This window comes from Diuraphis noxia, unplaced genomic scaffold, assembly GCF_037042655.1.
Source record: "Diuraphis noxia isolate RWA-SAM2 unplaced genomic scaffold, SU_Dnox_SAM2 contig0004, whole genome shotgun sequence".
NCBI lineage: Eukaryota > Metazoa > Arthropoda > Insecta > Hemiptera > Aphididae > Diuraphis > Diuraphis noxia.
Window position 1 is genome coordinate 38,487,945 of NW_028301714.1, and position 17,367 is coordinate 38,505,311.

At 28.0% G+C, this 17,367-nt stretch overlaps 2 protein-coding genes across 9 annotated transcripts; one reads left to right on the forward strand and one right to left on the reverse strand.

The window, feature by feature from the left end:
- Nucleotides 1-367: 367 nt before the first annotated feature.
- On the reverse strand, nucleotides 368-8,466 carry bwa (alkaline ceramidase). 8 transcript variants are annotated; one of them, XM_089227804.1, is made up of 8 exons: nucleotides 7,957-8,466; nucleotides 4,678-4,789; nucleotides 4,505-4,615; nucleotides 4,338-4,443; nucleotides 3,986-4,276; nucleotides 2,851-2,955; nucleotides 2,675-2,775; nucleotides 368-590 (listed from the first exon to the last, which is right to left on the reverse strand). In XM_089227804.1, exons 2-8 carry the CDS (start codon nucleotides 4,781-4,783, stop codon nucleotides 544-546), a joined length of 867 nt encoding a protein of 288 aa, XP_089083930.1. In that variant the 5' UTR covers nucleotides 4,784-4,789; nucleotides 7,957-8,466; the 3' UTR covers nucleotides 368-543. The 8 variants fall into 8 exon arrangements, with proteins under 8 accessions (XP_089083930.1, XP_089083936.1, XP_089083937.1 ...); XM_089227810.1 differs by having other exon boundaries at nucleotides 2,647-2,775; nucleotides 7,957-8,464; XM_089227811.1 differs by having other exon boundaries at nucleotides 2,639-2,775; nucleotides 7,957-8,464.
- Nucleotides 8,467-9,286: 820 nt separating this feature from the next.
- IntS6 (integrator complex subunit 6) lies at nucleotides 9,287-16,366 on the forward strand. The gene is made up of 14 exons (XM_015521337.2): nucleotides 9,287-9,699; nucleotides 9,829-9,906; nucleotides 10,735-11,155; nucleotides 11,318-11,535; nucleotides 11,599-11,760; nucleotides 11,852-12,004; nucleotides 12,073-12,300; nucleotides 12,364-12,512; nucleotides 12,592-12,713; nucleotides 12,773-12,979; nucleotides 13,047-13,183; nucleotides 13,251-13,488; nucleotides 14,078-14,395; nucleotides 14,545-16,366. Exons 1-14 carry the CDS (start codon nucleotides 9,583-9,585, stop codon nucleotides 14,715-14,717), a joined length of 2,721 nt encoding a protein of 906 aa, XP_015376823.2. The 5' UTR covers nucleotides 9,287-9,582; the 3' UTR covers nucleotides 14,718-16,366.
- The last annotated feature ends 1,001 nt before the right edge of the window (nucleotides 16,367-17,367 follow it).

Genomic DNA, 17,367 nt, shown 5'->3' on the forward strand with positions numbered 1-17,367 from the left:
TTTTTCTTACCCTTAATGTTGTTTTTTCATGTTTAATTTATATTGAGTTTACATACTGTAGTCTTCAGTGTGTATTCTTAATGTGTAATTTTTTCTGTATTTTTTTTTTTTGCACAATTTTTTATGAAAAATGAATGCCTTTTACATAAAATGGTTGGAGTGGATGTGGGGCAGTGCGCTCAATAAAACAAGATATTAAAAATTTACAATGTGGCTTCAATTTTCTCCTTTTGGCCCACTTTATTATATTTGTTCAATATGCCTAAAGCTAACGTATATTTTTCTGCTTTGTAGCATTTAAAATTTCTTTAAAATCAACAAGCCACAAAACATTTCATTCCAAATTAAAAAATTAAAATTATTCAAATCATATATATATATATATAATATATTTAAAACAGTCAAGCTCAACCATGATGTACAAAGTAGATTACAATAACAATAGTATAAATATACCTATTATCATTATTTTCTTGTTTATCATATCAAAGTTGGTAAAATTTAAAATCCAGTGCTACTCCCGTCTCCGGTCCTTTTATGTCCTTACTTCCTGCGTCTCTGAGAAACATGAAACATTATGCATATCTGATCTGTAATGCCAATTGATCATTTAAGGTATAACAATATTAAAAATTGCAAAAATAATAATCTGAGCTATCCTTTTCATTGATACCTAATTAAAATAAAAATGGGCAAATAACACAAAGGAAAATTAAAGATTTGTAAGCCACTAATAATTTGAATGAAAATATTTTTTATTTTGTTCATTGGAATTTTGGAATATATACTATCTGTAATGACATTTACAGTAAGCATATTATGTAGCATGTTCATAATATATTACAGAAGACCTACAGATATGATAGACTATATTATATTAATTATAATATACAATGTATATTGTAATAAAAATATAAATGTATAAAGTATACAACATCATTTATTCATGAATCATGATAGAGTTTTGTTATACTTTATGTAATTATGTATATTATATATTTGTATACATTGTATTAATTCAATTTATAATTTATAAAGCAAACATTAATGATTCTATTGTTTTTACCCATTGTAGTATTGTTGATCGTTGATCCCAAAAGACACAAAGTTACTATTCTTCAGTTAATTTTTATAAAACTTGACATAATTGAAAATGTTCTTCTTTTGATTACAATTAATATATATATATATATATATATACATTAATTATATTATTTATAATTGTATACATTAATTAGATAAAGGTGTATAATATAAGGTATATTTAAAGAACTAAAGTCATTAATGTACAACACAACATTGTTTTTATTCTTCTATTAAGAATAAGTAACTAAGTGCCCTTAAATAGAATCCCATAAAGTTATATATTAATTTTTAATTCACTATTTAAAATTTTACATATTATTCAACTACATTTTATAAAATCGATGAATAAGATTAGGTAGATTATAGTATAAACTATATAAAAAAAAAAAAAATCATAATAAAAGAATAATTTACTAGGTAGGCAGTAGGTACTAAAATAATATTATATAAAAAAAACAACATTTTTAAAATTAATTGATAAACTAGTTTGTTGTATGCATTTTGTTATACATCGTTGTATACATTTTAACTCAGACAAGGACCAACATTATTTTATAGTTCAACAACAATAAATATTAATAAATAATATAATTCTTAAAGAACTATCCAAATATAGTTAAAATATTCTATAACTCTACAACTTTGAATTAATAATATCTAAAACTAAATAAATATATCACATATGTAAATTTCTTATATTTTAAATATAAATTATAAAATGCAGAACTTAAATGGAAGGTTGATTGACCAAGATCATTAACTGCTGGCGATCAGCAGTCACCTGCTGTCAATTATAAAAAAGAAGAATGTGTTATTGAAGCCTGAATGGTATGTTTATTAGGGTTAAGCCAACCAAAAATCACAGCATTTACTAACAATTTGAAATAAAGCTCACATAAACCAAAATTATTACAATTATAGCCATATAGGTATATTAAAAAAATAATTTTTACAATCATTTCTAATGAAATGATGGTATTCATTAAGACTTTATAGAAATAATTAATTTTATTCTAATGGGTCATGTTTGTGGTTGATAGTTTATAACAACAAGTGTTAAACAAATAAAAATCATGACTTTTTTCTTATTATTATACTGCTGCTGACTGATGTAAGATCTATTGTCTTTATTTAGTCTAAAATTTAAAATCTATGAATTAAGTGACTCTTATATATAAATATATAATCAAAAAAAGTTGGGAAACGGTAATTTACATGGTTTGATTATTGATCTAAAAATAAAAAAATGTATGAACGAATTAGATAAATAATTTTAACAAGTGGAATCAATTCTTAACTAAAATATTATATCACTTCAAGTTCCAAATCAAATTTAAAAAGTATTACATTTATTTGTTTACAATTAATTATGAAATAATAAATAAACTTTAATTTTATTAGGTAACTCAAATAAAAATTAATACTACCATACTATAATAATAGCAAAAAAATGTAATAATCTAATTTTGAATTGGTATCTAAATACTGTATTCGTTTTAACAAAATACATACAAGTACAATGAGTATATTGTAACAAAAAATAATATAATACTTGTTTACTATAGACTTATATTGAAAGATTAATAACTTTTTGTAGTTTTTTGCCAACGTATACTAAAATACATATGCTCTGGTAAAAGTATACTTGATTGTTTATATTTTTTATGGTAATCATATGTGCTGTGAATACTAAAATAGAAAAATAATTAAGAAATTTAAAACCAATAAAATTATTAAAAAAATCAAGTGTTAAAAAATAATTACCAAAATAGAACTTGAATATAAACTCCATAGCCAGCAAATATATGCCACCAGGCATGCATCTGAGTGAATGGTTGAAGAAACATTGGAATCTGTTCTCTTAGGACCCTGTACAGTTAAAAATAAATAGATAGTTAGATTTTACCTAGGTATACAGTAAATATGAAAATAAATGTATATTTATAAATTTAGGTCACATCTATTTAATAAAATTGTTTTTTTCGTGAAGTGGGTGTCCACCTTTTTTTATACACAATATGAATAACTTTCATGGATTTTGATGGAAATTTGTTGACATTATGGAAATGTTTTCATAAAATGAATGTCCACATTGTATAAATGTAAATCTATTCATCACTAAAGTAGAACACTAATGCTGCAATTATATTTAAATATCATTATAAATGATTATTTTTAAAAATATTAAAATTACTAGGACTAATTGGAACTTAATAATTTATGGAATATATGGAATATATATGAATGTAATAGAGGCCAAATGGATGCTCCAAACATAACATATTGTGTTGCATTAAATCTTTAAATGTAGAAATAAAATAGTGTTTCCATTTGAAAAAATGTAAGTCCTATAGCGCATATGTGCATACCAAAAGTGTTAAAAATTTGAAATTTCTCTGAAAATATGTAGTTAGGCAATTCCCTATTACCTTCCAAAAACTACATGTCAATACAAGGTTATCCACCAGAGATATTTAGTGCTACCTTAAATTGTGATCACACTGTAATACTGTATATATAAATAAATGAAAATCTTAGAATTGGTTAGTAAAATTCAGTTTTGGTATAAAGTTTTTTCAATGATTTAGTAATTTAGTATAGACCAAGGGTAAGCTGTGAACAGCACATAACAAAGAAAAATACTTAGGAGTCAAGAGCAGGAAAAAATAATATAAAGTTATTCTTATAAAAGAGAAAATAGAGCAAATTATGATATTTCAGAATCCATATTAATAAATGTTGTCGATTTTTTGGTTCAAATTATTTCAGTTCAATAGTAGAATATGAAAGAATAGCAACTCATTTTTATTTTTTTATTTTTATTTTAAAGTGTTTCTGACATACAAGGTCATCAAACTTAATGAACTATTCATTTAAAATATATCAAACAAAAACTTACGTAATATTTTTGCAGAGTATATTATCTATGTTCCACAAAAAAAACCCAAACAGGTACAATGCTATTGCGACAATAAACATACGTTTGCAAACAGCACATTTAAATTCTAATATTAATTTGATTTCTTGTGCTAAGGATATAGCAACTAGTATACCATAACAAAAATGTTGCAGTAAAGGTTGTGGCCAAGCTAGATAGATTATTGCAAATCCAATACTTATAGTTATCAATATTAATAGTAACAATTTATTTGGAATAGTCTTAGATTTCATATCATGTTTTACTATTGATCTGTAAAAAATGAATAAACATAAAATTTAAATAAAAAAAAATTTTTTTTTAATAAGCTTACAAGCAATAAACACAATAACATGTTCCCCAAACCATTGGTAATTCATCAAATAACTGCATTTCATACAAAAGTGTCATGTGAAATGCCAAACTGCCAAAACCAACCACTAAAAATTGAATATACTTATTTAAAATTATCAAAATAATTTTATTGTAGACTTTACATACCCAGAATGAATGAATAACAAAAAAAAAATCTTTGAGCAAATTTTTGTTTTTTCATGTCCCAAATACCCCATAATGGAGGTATTATCATCATTAAGTTACTGATAGTGTTCCCTTTAATACATTTTTAAATTATACTTAAAATCAATACTACTTCTTAATTTTGACCCACTTACACATTTCAGCCACATAGTAATTTACTTCATAATTTTTCTCACACCAATCAATGGTAGCTGTAGGTTTACCCCAATAACCTGTGTTATTGGATTCTTGAAAATCCATTGGTATCTAAATTAAAATAAAAACACAAATATATAATTATCTTGAACAGTGACATATTTAGGGAGGCAGGGGGGGTATAGGGCCCGGGCGGTAAATTTTGTAAAGCATTTTAATATAATAATATGGTACCTAGGTCATTTGGGTCAGTGGCGTCCCTAGACCCTTTCATAGGGGGGGGGGGAACTTCATACATCACCTATATATTTATATGAAAATACACCAATTACTAGGTTTTTTACCTTTTAATTAATTTTAAGAAAGAAAATAGAGGTCATGGAGGGGGCGACTGCCCCATTCGCCCCCCCCCCCCTTGAGGACGCCCCTGATTTGGGTTAGGTTAGGTTAGGTTAGGTTATAAAATAAATGACACTCAGATACTTAAAAGCTATCATATTTTTTTTTTATAAATACACCTATTGCTAAAGGAATTTAGGTTGAAAGAGGGCATTTTTTTTCTTAGGTACCTGGGGTGCAAAATTCCTAAAAACGTCTCTGATTTTGAATATAAATGTTTGTGTTCAATAACCTAATAGAATAAAACAAGTAGAAAAAGAAATATATTAAAATATCCACAATCTACTATTTATAATATAATGTCATGCATTTGTGGACTTATCAGAATAATGATATAAGTGAATTGAGGTCCACAGATACAGACTATATTTCTATCCAAACAATATTTAAAAATATTATTAAGATTATTAACTTTCCCAATTTTTGGTATTTATGATAAGAAACTTTTACTGATTTATTTTATGAATATTTTCTAGACCTAAGTAAAATATTTTTCCACATTATCTACAATTACCACTTAGTTAGGTAATTCTTAGATAGTTGTATATAAAAAATCTGATTTGACAGAAATTTATTTCACAATACATAAAACACAAATAGTCAAATAAAAATGAAATTTTGAATATTTTATTTAGTATTTTTGGTATAAACCTTGATGAAGGTATCAAATAGTATATATTTAAAAACCCACTGGCCACAGTATATAATAATATACACTTTAACACTTAGTTATGTTAAAGTATATGTGAGTTAATATATGCATAAATGTATAGCAGCGATTCTCAATATTTTTATATCTATATTCATACCACCTACAAAGTTTGAAAGTGTTTATGTAACACTTAACCAAATACATTTTTTTTACTTAGGTATCAAAAATATATATGTTATTTTATATGCATGGAATGTTATTTCTCTAGGAACTGCAAATTTATGAAAATGTAAGCATTTCATGCACAATTAATGGAAAAATGAAATATTCACAATTATTATTGATAACAAATAAATTAAGTAATATTTAATATCCAATCCATTTCAATTTTTTTCATAAAGTGAGATTTTATTAGCATACCACATATAAGCTTTCCACGCACGACTAGTGGTAAGCGTACCGTAGATTGAGAAACACTGTTATATAGCCTCAGATAACAGAAAAATACAAAATAATTTTAACTAAAAATGCGTTTTCTAGGGAATGTTATGAGTAACTATAATATATTTTATTAATTCCTACATACCAATATAATATACCTAAATTCTATACTAAAAGATCATAGAATATCATCCGAATCATGTATGACCAAACTACATAGTAAACTCCTTCATAATTATTAATCATAGAAATAGAATAATTTAAATTAGTAAATAATTATAATGAATATTTTATAAACTATGAATAGTATTACACTTGATTTGTATTGTTTTAAATTAAAATATTCAAAGGTTCTTTTAAATATATCTTAAAAACATAAAAATATCTGAGGTAGGTATATAACAGTTAAGAAATACTAAAAGACAAGTAACATATAAAAATGCAAGAATATAAGGAACACAGTGATCAATAAATATATTTTTTAGTCAAGACTTTCTACTTTTTAGTTTTTAATACTTGGTTATTATTTACATTTTAGACACACCCTTCCATATTAAAACAAATCACGTATTTTAAAATGTGATATGTTTTAATTATAAATTATTACGTTAAATGGATTTCAATTATTTATATTACATGAAGTTATTTTTTTTTTCTATAGAAAAAACATTTTTCATTATATTATAATGGGTACACTTTTTTATATATAATATATATAATTCTATTATTAATCACAAACTACTAGAACACACCATAATATATTCAGAAATATTCTCACAAAATAAATTATTAACTAATAACTAATTCAATGCAAGTAGTTACCTATGAATTTCTAAGAATTAAATATTATAAGTGTCATTGATACATCAAACAAATAGTTATAAACCACTTCATAATTCGCTTGTTGAGATTTTAACATAAATAAGATCTTGAGAAGTATATTAAATATATATTTTAAACTTTAAAATTAATAGCAAACAGTATTTAAAATCTTTAAATGATCAAAATTTAATAAATAATAGGTATACCTAGGCTCTACAATTATTTTAATTTATAGTTCAAATTTATATTTATGGATTTCTAAATATTATTTAGAACATCTGAAAAACTGGTTAAAAATATTTTATTTTTTTAATATGTTTAAATCATATTAAATTTAAAAATAGGTTATAGCAGGTGCATACAATAAATTATAAATAAAAATATATAAATACTAAAATAGGTATATACCCATATAATTTATGACAATTTCAAGTACTGAAGGATAATATATAAGGCACATATTATTCAAGCATTATATTGGATAGGTATTTAATAAGTAGTTATAAATATTAGTTATACTTGACAGTTTTAATCGAGGTTTTAATAAATAAATATCAAAATAAAAACTTAATACTTATATTAAATACATTTTCAATTTTAATTTAAACATACAATAATTCAACGATTAAAGTAAGTATATAAAATATTTATATAATATAATACTAACCACTCGGCTAACCAGTACCTACTTATAGGTTGGTACCAAGGTATGTTAAATAAGTTTGAATATTATTAATTATTTACATTTAATTAATTTAAAATACAAATGTTATTTAATATAAGTATACAACAATATCTAACTTGTATGTATTTAGTAAAGCAGCACCAAACTATATTATGAATATCTAAATAAATATGAAATAATACAATATCTAATTTATACAGTTTTTTTACCTATTGCATATTATATTATAATGTTTTACATAAATAATATAGTTATTAATATGAATGTTAAAGTACTTACATATGTTTAAATGGTTATTAGCTATAGGAACCTACTACCTAGGTATATTAAAAAAAATAATATGATGAAACGTATAGATATTAAAGATTATTGATGTAAAATAATTGCAATTTCAGTGAGAAATGCACCTTAGTACGACTATTAAAAACGATAGCACCGTATATAACTGACATTGTCGTAAACCCGAATGGGACTTGAGATCGATGTTAATTTACCTAAAACTATTGTGAACAAACATTTCGAATTCAAAAATAACGCAGTGGATAGAACTACCGAGCACGGGCCACAGACAGAACCACCGGGCACCGAGTACCAAGCCGCAATGGTAACTGGTCGTCTGGTCAACTGGTGCGAACTGCAGTGGGCGACAACAGCCTACGAGCACTGTGCACCGAGCAGCGGCGACACAGACTGTGCGCCGTGCGGGCCAGCCAATGCGTGTCGGTGTCGTAGACTATCGGACACTCCGTACTCCATAGACCGCCGTCCGGGAGATATGTTCTTATATCTTACTACAATATTATGTATTTCACGTCATAATGTTCGGGAATGGTGATGTCATTGACTCATACAGTGCAGCCACCCCGGCGGGCGAGACATCGGTCGATGGTAGCGCGCAAAAATCGTGTCGATGTCTCGATGAGGAATGAGGATTGAGATTTGAGAACGGTTTTGAGTTTTTTTCCAAATGAATAAGTACTGAATAGTACAAGTGTAGAATTGTGCAGAGAATAAATTATTAAGAAATAGGAGTAATAATAGTAATTAATTATGCTATTGGCATCCACACTCTACGTCCGACAGCAACAGAATAGCGGATCGCTCCAAGCTCCAAGTACAATTGTACAAAACTACAGACCATTCGACTGCAGTACTGCATGTCTGCTCTCTGCTCGTCTGCACGACTTACATTATCGTGAATCCGGTGGAACCGATATGGTTACCGTACGATCGTCATTTGTCGCGAACACGGACATAGTAATAGAAAATTATTATCTTTCTTCCATTTTTAAAAGTCTATGCCGTGGTATGCCCTATGGTCGCAAATCACTTAATTATAAATCGTCAGTTCACTCAATTGGTCAGTTCGAACTTAGAAGTTTGAACATCGTCTGGTCGTCGATTTATGATTTATCCCTCCCACCACCCCACAGACGCAAGCACAAAAAACTACACACCCCTCAATCAGCAAACGCCGCAATAGGCAATACCATACGCAGTACGCACCAATTTTGTTGATTTCCCGCAGCGGTGGTCGAACGGGTTACTCGCCGCCGGTACAGCGCGCTCTCGCGGAATCGACAAGCCTCTCTCGGCGAGCTCATTTACTATGATCATTTTCGACAACGACGCAATGTTACAAGTCGGCTGTTGAACGACGGTTGCGCGCGCTCCACTTGCAGTTTCTCAATCGCACAGGCACCGAATTCCTACAGACGACCGTCTAAAATGGCCGTCGCTGTTCACTTTTGATCTTGACCGCTCCGTACCACGTTTCGTGTCGATAGCGATAACGTCATCTCCTAGTCGCATTCGTCTGCCTCGCTTCTCGCTGTTTCGGTTTCAAAATATGCATCACTCTGACCATTTTTGAATTCTTTTACACGACCCCGCCACTCCTGAGGCATGACTATCATAGTATTCCTCATTGACACCTCGGCGTCCATGTGCCAGCGGACTTACATGGGTGGCCGGCCGACGCTCTTAGACATCGCCAAAGGGGCCGTCGAGTCCTTTGTGAAGGTTTGTGCCTCAGCCCACCCGCACGTCGCCCTTCTCGTCGGTTTATTTGCCGCCTTTACACGCCGCAATAAATCACCGACCCAAGTGGTTGTTTTATTTAATTTTTTTTTTTATATTCCTTTGATATAGGTGAGACAGCGATCTTCAGAGAGCCGAGGCGATAGATACATGTTGTTAACGTTTGAAGAACCGCCAGCCAACATCAAGGTACCTTTTAAATACCTACTATCATAACTTCTTAATATATTATTGTTAATCTCTAAAAATGATTCATAAACTATGGGTAACAAACAAACTTGGACAGGTCGTTTAAACACTTAAGAAAATCTTGAGGGAAAGTGCTAAAGTATGGCACATATGACATGTGAAGAAATTATAAGTGAAATTTAAAATCATATTTATGTACCTGCCTAACAAGAATATTTGTTTGTTTATATTGACCAAACAATTGTTAATCTCTTTATCATTTGTTATTATATTATTTATTATAATGAATATCAATACCCAAGGCCATAACTTAAAACAATAATATATTTTTAATTTAGATAATATATAGTTACTAAATTCATAATTTTTACGTTCAACATATAAAACTTTAATCTTGTTATTGGTACTTAAACGAAAATATAATATTAATTATTCACAATACAAAAGGTAGCGCATAAACAATCTTTACTACTAAGATGTTACTACTTTAAAACAAATTGGTAGGGGGAGAGTCTTTGGATACTCCAGTTACAACTATGATGATGCCTATGTAGTTGAAGAATTTTCTTTTGAAAGAACTTCCCATACTCATATTAATTGTTTTGAAACATAAAATTGTATCACGTCTGTTCAAATAAATATATGTTTTCAAAAACATTAAATTTTAAACCTTGAATTTGAATTAATAACTGTATTTGTTACCTATGTATTATATTCTTTCAATTACCTTTAACTTGCAAAGACATTATATGATTTTTAATACAGACATTTACCTATGTGTTATATATAATTTTTCATATACTTAATTATAATTTGTTTATTTTTTAGGCTGGTTGGAAAGAAAACATTGGTGCATTCATGAACCAATTGAAGAATTTGCGCTGTGCTGAAATGACTACTTTGGGCTTAGCACTTAAAAATGTGTTTGATATATTAAATATAAATCGTATGCAAAGTGGTATAGACACTTATGGTCAGGGTCGTTCTCCATTTTTTTTGGAACCATGTATTATTGTAGTTATAACTGATGGTGGGCGTTTATCAAATGCATCAAATGTAGTTGATGAATTTAACCTACCCATGACAAACCCCATACCTGGATGGGAAATGACTAGAGAACCATTTCGTTGGGATCAAAGATTATTTTCTTTAGTATTACGAATGTCTGGCACACCAACTGTGGATCGTGATACTGGACTAGTTGCCAATGATACATCTCCTATTGATGCTATGTGCGAAGTCACTGGAGGTATCAAATAATTTTTTTATTTAAAATTTCAACTATATTATATTAGCTAAAACTTTTAACTTAGTTTAGGATTCATTATTATATTTAATACAATGATCTTAATTTATTAACAAAAAATATTTGTTTATTTGTTACCTATGTGAATATTTTTTTTTGTATTAGGTAGGTCATATTGTATCACTTCACAGAGGGTATTAATGCAATGCATTGATAGTTTAGTGCAAAAAATACAAAGTGGTGTAGTAATAAATTTTGAAAAAATTGGTCCAGAACCTTTACCAATAATTGACAAAGAAAATGGCATGGATATAGACATTGGTTATGAAGAATTTGGAAAAATAGGCTTTGGAACGACTGACCATATCAATCATCAAAATGGAGTAAGATTGCGTAAATAATTCTTAATTTATTTAATTTATGATTAATATTACATTTTTATTTAGAATAAAGTGAATGGTATTCCCAATATTGTTCAACCACCTTCCAATGCGTGGCATAATTGCCGTAAGCTAATTCATGTTCCAAAATCTGCTCAAAAAGGATTTCCTATGGGTTTTTGGCCTATACCCGAATCATATTGGCCTGAAAATACTATGAATTCTTTGGTATTTACTATTAGCTATCATAATGTGTATTATATTTAATTTAACTTCTATTTTATTTTTAAATAAATTCAATGTTTGTTAATTATAATAGCCACCAAGATGTGCTCATCCAACAGTTAAGTTTTCCTGTGTTAACCAAGAACCTATGGTGATAGAAAGTTTACCCTTTGACAAATATGAATTAGAACCATGTCCACTAACACAATTTATTTTATCAAGAAAACAACCTACACTTTGTTGGCAGGTAATCAATATTAAAAATAAGCGTTGTAATTTAAAATTAATTAACTTTTATTATTTTCATTATTTTAGGTTTTTGTTGCTAACAGTTATAAAACTCCAGAAGTGATGCATCCATTTGGTTACTTAAAAGCTAGCACAACTTTATCCTGTGTTAATCTTTTTGTATTACCCTATAATTACCCACTACTCTTGCCTATTCTTGATGAGTTGATCAAAGTACATAGATTAAAACAAACTCCTGAATGGCGGGCTCAATTTCAAGCTTATTTAAGAAGTACTCCAGGATATTATAATGCTGTAAATAATTTCAATGTATAACTTTATTTAGTTATTTACTATTAAAATAAATTCTATTTCTAGCCTTTAAGAAGAGCATTAACAAGAATGGGTGTGCCTAGTACTGTAGTGACTTCATTAGTGCCAGACACTGCAGACAATGCTTCATTAAGCTACTCTGTATTAAGTTATTTAAAACGTCTCAAGACCCAAGCCAAAACGGAATATGATAGGTATTTTGTATATTACAATAATAATTTGTATTTAAATTGATTTTACTTAACAGGTAAAAATATACTTTTTATGCTATAGATTATGCACTGAAGTTACTAACAAACAAACTGCTAAAACAAATTTAAATTTGGCTGATTATGTACGGGTAAATCACATATCATTGCTCAAAAAAGATATGACAACAAATCCTCAACTACAAAGTAATAAAAAATATTATTTTTAATGACAAAATAAATTTTATTTTTATAATTAATTTCAGATAAATTCATTCATCTACGAGAACAATTAAATGACTTTAATAACTATGTAGTAGGTACAGCTAAAAGAAAAAATGTAGAATGTAATAAAACTGGCGGTTCTGGTTTTCGTAATCCCTTTGACATTTCAAGAAGTAAACTTTTAGAAGTAGTCAAAAACATGCAAAATAATTTTTCACATTTCTCTCAAACCAGGTTTTTTGAGGATGGTATGTAAATTAAAAAATGTAAACAATATTTCTTGTTTTATTTATGTCTTATAATATATAAAATTAGATCTGGTGCATTCGATGCCTGTTAGTCAAATGGGTAACTATCAAGAATATTTAAAACGTATGACATCACCATTACGAGAAGTTGAGTCTATGCCTGTCAGACAACACATGTTTGGAAATCCTTTCAAAATTGATAAAGTTAGTGTTACATATTATATAGATTTTTTTTTCTGTATATTATACTCTTTGATTATTTTTTCTACAGAGAATGATGGTAGACGAAGCTGATGTTGACATGGTTGGAACAGGCAGTGGATCATCAAGTCCTAGAGCTGGATCTAAAAGAACTTTAGATAGTAGTCCTACACGAAGAAAACCTGGACCTTTACCGCGTCATGTATGTGCATCACCTCGACCTAGATCACCATCACCTGCCCCTTTCAATCCTATCAATTCAGTAGTGGAAACTCCGCCTATACTTTTACCTAATGGAGGAGAAACAGGTTTGACTTGACTAACATAATGTTCTATTCTTTTAATATAATATATTTTATCTATTTTTACTTTTTTTGTAATATTTATTGCATAAATTACTTTTATTCAATTAATATCATATTAATTATATTATTCTTAAGCACATTGACTGTGGTGGGGACGAGGTGGCCGAGTGGTCTAATGCGTCGGCTGTGGCTCAGCCGAACCGGGTTTGATCCTCGACCATCGGGCGGCATTTTTCTCCGGGCAAGTCATGGTGTATATTTTTCACTATCATTCCAAATTTGTATTTGCCATTATATTTGAAAAAATATAAAAAGAAAAGCCTGTTAATAACATCATAAAAATTGTAATGATTTTTGCTATGCCATCGAGGCCTTTTAGTGCATTATTGTAACACTGGAATAGTAAATGCAAAATCATTTAATTACGATGCCAGCAGCTATGTCGTGTAATAGTAATGGACTATGGGCACCAGCGATCACTTATTTAAAAAAAAGAATCTTAGATAACTGCTGGCAGTCAATGTGTTAAAGTTAACTAAAGAAAAGAATTTTCATAATCATTATTTAACGTTTTGTTTTATTACAATTTTAGATGAAGAAACTCAAATTCCAGTTAATGGTGAATGTTATCCTAGGGCTATGTGCCCATCACCTCCACCACCAATTCTTGAACCATATGAAAATAATTTTAATGATGATACTGATGATGATGAAATCATGCCAAACGATATATGTAACCATGTTCCAGTAATTTCAGAAGGAAATTCTGTTCGTCAACACTTGTTAACAATTACTGCAAATATGAATCAAGAAATTGATGAATTGTCCAAACAAGAGTTGTTAGACATCAAGCAACACAATGCAAAAGTTAGGAAACTTTTATTCATTGAAGTTAAACGTCCTGGTCAAAGTAAGTATAATTCATATTTTAATTTGGCGTCATTCGCCTTCTGAAAAATTGTGAGTAAATAATATGTGTAATTATATATTGAAAATAATAGGTAAATCTGTTTTACTAATAAAACAATATTTTTGCTTTTTTTACATTTTTCTTTTCAGATTATACAGCATTATTCCATTGTTTGAGTACATTAAAGGGTCCAGCGTCTATCCAATTGACTTATGTTAATGACATTATTGCTGAAGCCCTTAGGTTTAAGAGAAAAAAATTAGTTAACAAATTGGAGGAGTTTAGAAAATCATATATGCGAATTCCAGCTGCTGCCAGATGATAAAAAAAAAAAAAAAAGATAAGATATGGATTGTTGGCCTTATTCTTATTATTTTTTCTTCTTTTTTAATGACGTGTTGATCTATTGATAATACCTGATGTGTGGAAAATTTAACATCTATGTTAAATGCTATCTACGTGCAAATCCATTTAACAACCACTTTTGTAATAAAGATAACTAGGCATTATTTATATGATGGAATAGGATAACATTTATTTAGTTCCTTTTCTTTTAAAAGTTAAATATCTGTCTTCTACTTTTTCATGATACTACTGTTATTTTGTAAAATGGTAATACATTTGAGGAAATATTTTTCATTTCCATTATTGAATGTTTTTTATTCAATCATTTATAATTTTTTTTTTTTGCTTCTTGCTATGAATTAAACCAGTTACTCAATTTGACACCCGGTTTTCAATAAAATCAATGCATTTTTTTTTTTTCGACTACTCTTAGAATGCTGACAAATATTTCAAAAAAGAATATATTTTTTCATAATTGGTGCTCTAATAATTTAATTAGTGCAAATGCCAAATTGTAATTGCATTCTAAATAAAACATCTGATTCTCAAAATTAAATCTTATGTAATATCACGAGAAAAAGTATTTAACACAATTATTATCTTGTTCCAAATAAGAGTAGAATTAAGGTACCAAATGATGTTAGGATCCCCTAAGCAAACTGATTTATATTGGTTACCCATTATTGACAAAGTACAGGAGCAATTATTCATGGTAAGACGAGAATGTGCAGACTAGGTTTTTATCTGCTGTCAGGTGTTTTCTTATTTGTATTAAAATAGTATATCATTAAGAAACTTAACAAATTAACAACTTGGTAATGCTGTTAAGTATAATTAATTTTATATTTACTGTCTAAGAGTACTTGATACCCTCATGTATTGTCTCTGTCTTACAAATTCATAATATAACAAATGTACGCTCAGCAGAATAGGTGTAGATCTGTTAGTTAAAAAATTAGAGTGAATTTACTTCTAATGCAATTTAAAGGCAAGGTTACTATGAGTATTTTAAAATTGTTCTTACATCTTAAAATACTCATAACTTGCTATAAAAATTATAATATGATAAAAGCTTATGAGGTTGTCTAGATAATACCTTACCTTAAAATTTTATTGGAGGTCAATTCAATCTAAATTTTAAACTAACAGAGCTATATGTGTTCTACTGAGCATAAAAATTTCTGTTACACATTTGTAAAATAGAGACAACACATGCGGGTATCATGTCCTCTTAAGTCAATAAAATCATTAATCATTAGGAATTTTTGTTTGGATATTATTTGATTCTATACATAATATAATAATAAGGTTAAAATCAAATTATATATCTACATGAAGATGCAACAAACATTTAAAGTACCTATATATAATTTATGATGCTACCCAAAATAAAAATTGCTTAATGTATTTAATAAATCATATTTTAATTGTTACTCTTCGGTTTGTGAAAAAAAAAGTGGCAGTCACCATTGTAGAAATATTTATTACATTGCTAATAGATTTTTTTGATGTATGCAAAATTATGAGGTAGGTATGTTAAGGATCATAAAAACTGTACACTGCAGCAGATAATGTTCTTAAATTTAAATTTGTTAAAAGACCAATATACCTACGATAATATGCTAATATATGTAACTAAGCCTATTTGAATTAAGTGGAACTAAATTCAATTGACATTATTTTCATACACATCACTAATTTTATTTTTAGTCTATATAAATATAAAAAATTTATATTTTTTAGTTATTTTCACTCCCTCCAATACTCAATCATCAAACAAAGTTGCATTTAAAATACAATATGCCATCTATATTGTTTACAGAGGCATGAAAAGTAAATTTAAATTCATATGTATAATATAGCAGTAGCCAGTAGGTATATGCAGATTTGGGTAAAATACTTTTTAAGCATACCTACCTACCTACCACATGTCTTCATATTTGGAATAAATACATACTCGAATAAAATCTTAGAAAAATGTTTTTCAGAATAAATTATTTAAAATATTCTAATAGGCATACTTTGTAGGTAACATACATAACTGACTACTGTATAATAATTTATGATCAACAACATAATATAATAGAACATTAAATATTGAAATTAATTTTTTGATATTATGAAAATAGAAAATTCCCAAAAGGTACCTTCATTTTTATAGTCGAAGAAAGCGAATTACGCAACACTTTAACAAAATAAATTTTATTTGTAATTCATACTCTTAAATGGACACGGTGAAGTATTTTTGGTGGTTTCAAGAGTACCTACTAGACGCCCCTCTCCCCAGAACCAAAAAAGAATAACTATACTATTCAAATTTGATGTAATTTCAATATTCAAATTATTATTTGATCAGAATAAACAGTTTTAAGTACCTATATTGGTGACTCCCTCCATTTTTAACTCTCGTATTTTCAATGTGGTAATAATTTGTTATAAAATGCATATTATACTTTAGATAAAAAAAAAGTACAAAAATTATAAACGTTAGATATTTATGTAAAATTCACATATTAGATATTTTAATAATTATGTTTGGTTTAATCTGTATGGTAAAATTAATCATAAAAGATAGGTATAACACTATAACGTATAACACCAAGTACAGAACATATTATATGTAGGTA

Coding starts and splice junctions, on each gene's coding strand:
- bwa (XM_089227804.1), bottom strand. CDS start 4,783: ATGGATTTTCAAGAATCCAATAACACAGGTTATTGGGGTAAACCTACA. Junction 4,616..4,677: donor TTACTATGTGGCTGAAATGT/GTAAGTGGGTCA, acceptor AATGTATTAAAG/GGAACACTATCAGTAACTTA. Junction 591..2,674: donor TTGGCAAAAAACTACAAAAA/GTTATTAATCTT, acceptor TTGGCATTACAG/ATCAGATATGCATAATGTTT.
- IntS6 (XM_015521337.2), top strand. CDS start 9,583: ATGACTATCATAGTATTCCTCATTGACACCTCGGCGTCCATGTGCCAG. Junction 9,700..9,828: donor CCGTCGAGTCCTTTGTGAAG/GTTTGTGCCTCA, acceptor CCTTTGATATAG/GTGAGACAGCGATCTTCAGA. Junction 12,301..12,363: donor CTCCAGGATATTATAATGCT/GTAAATAATTTC, acceptor TTCTATTTCTAG/CCTTTAAGAAGAGCATTAAC.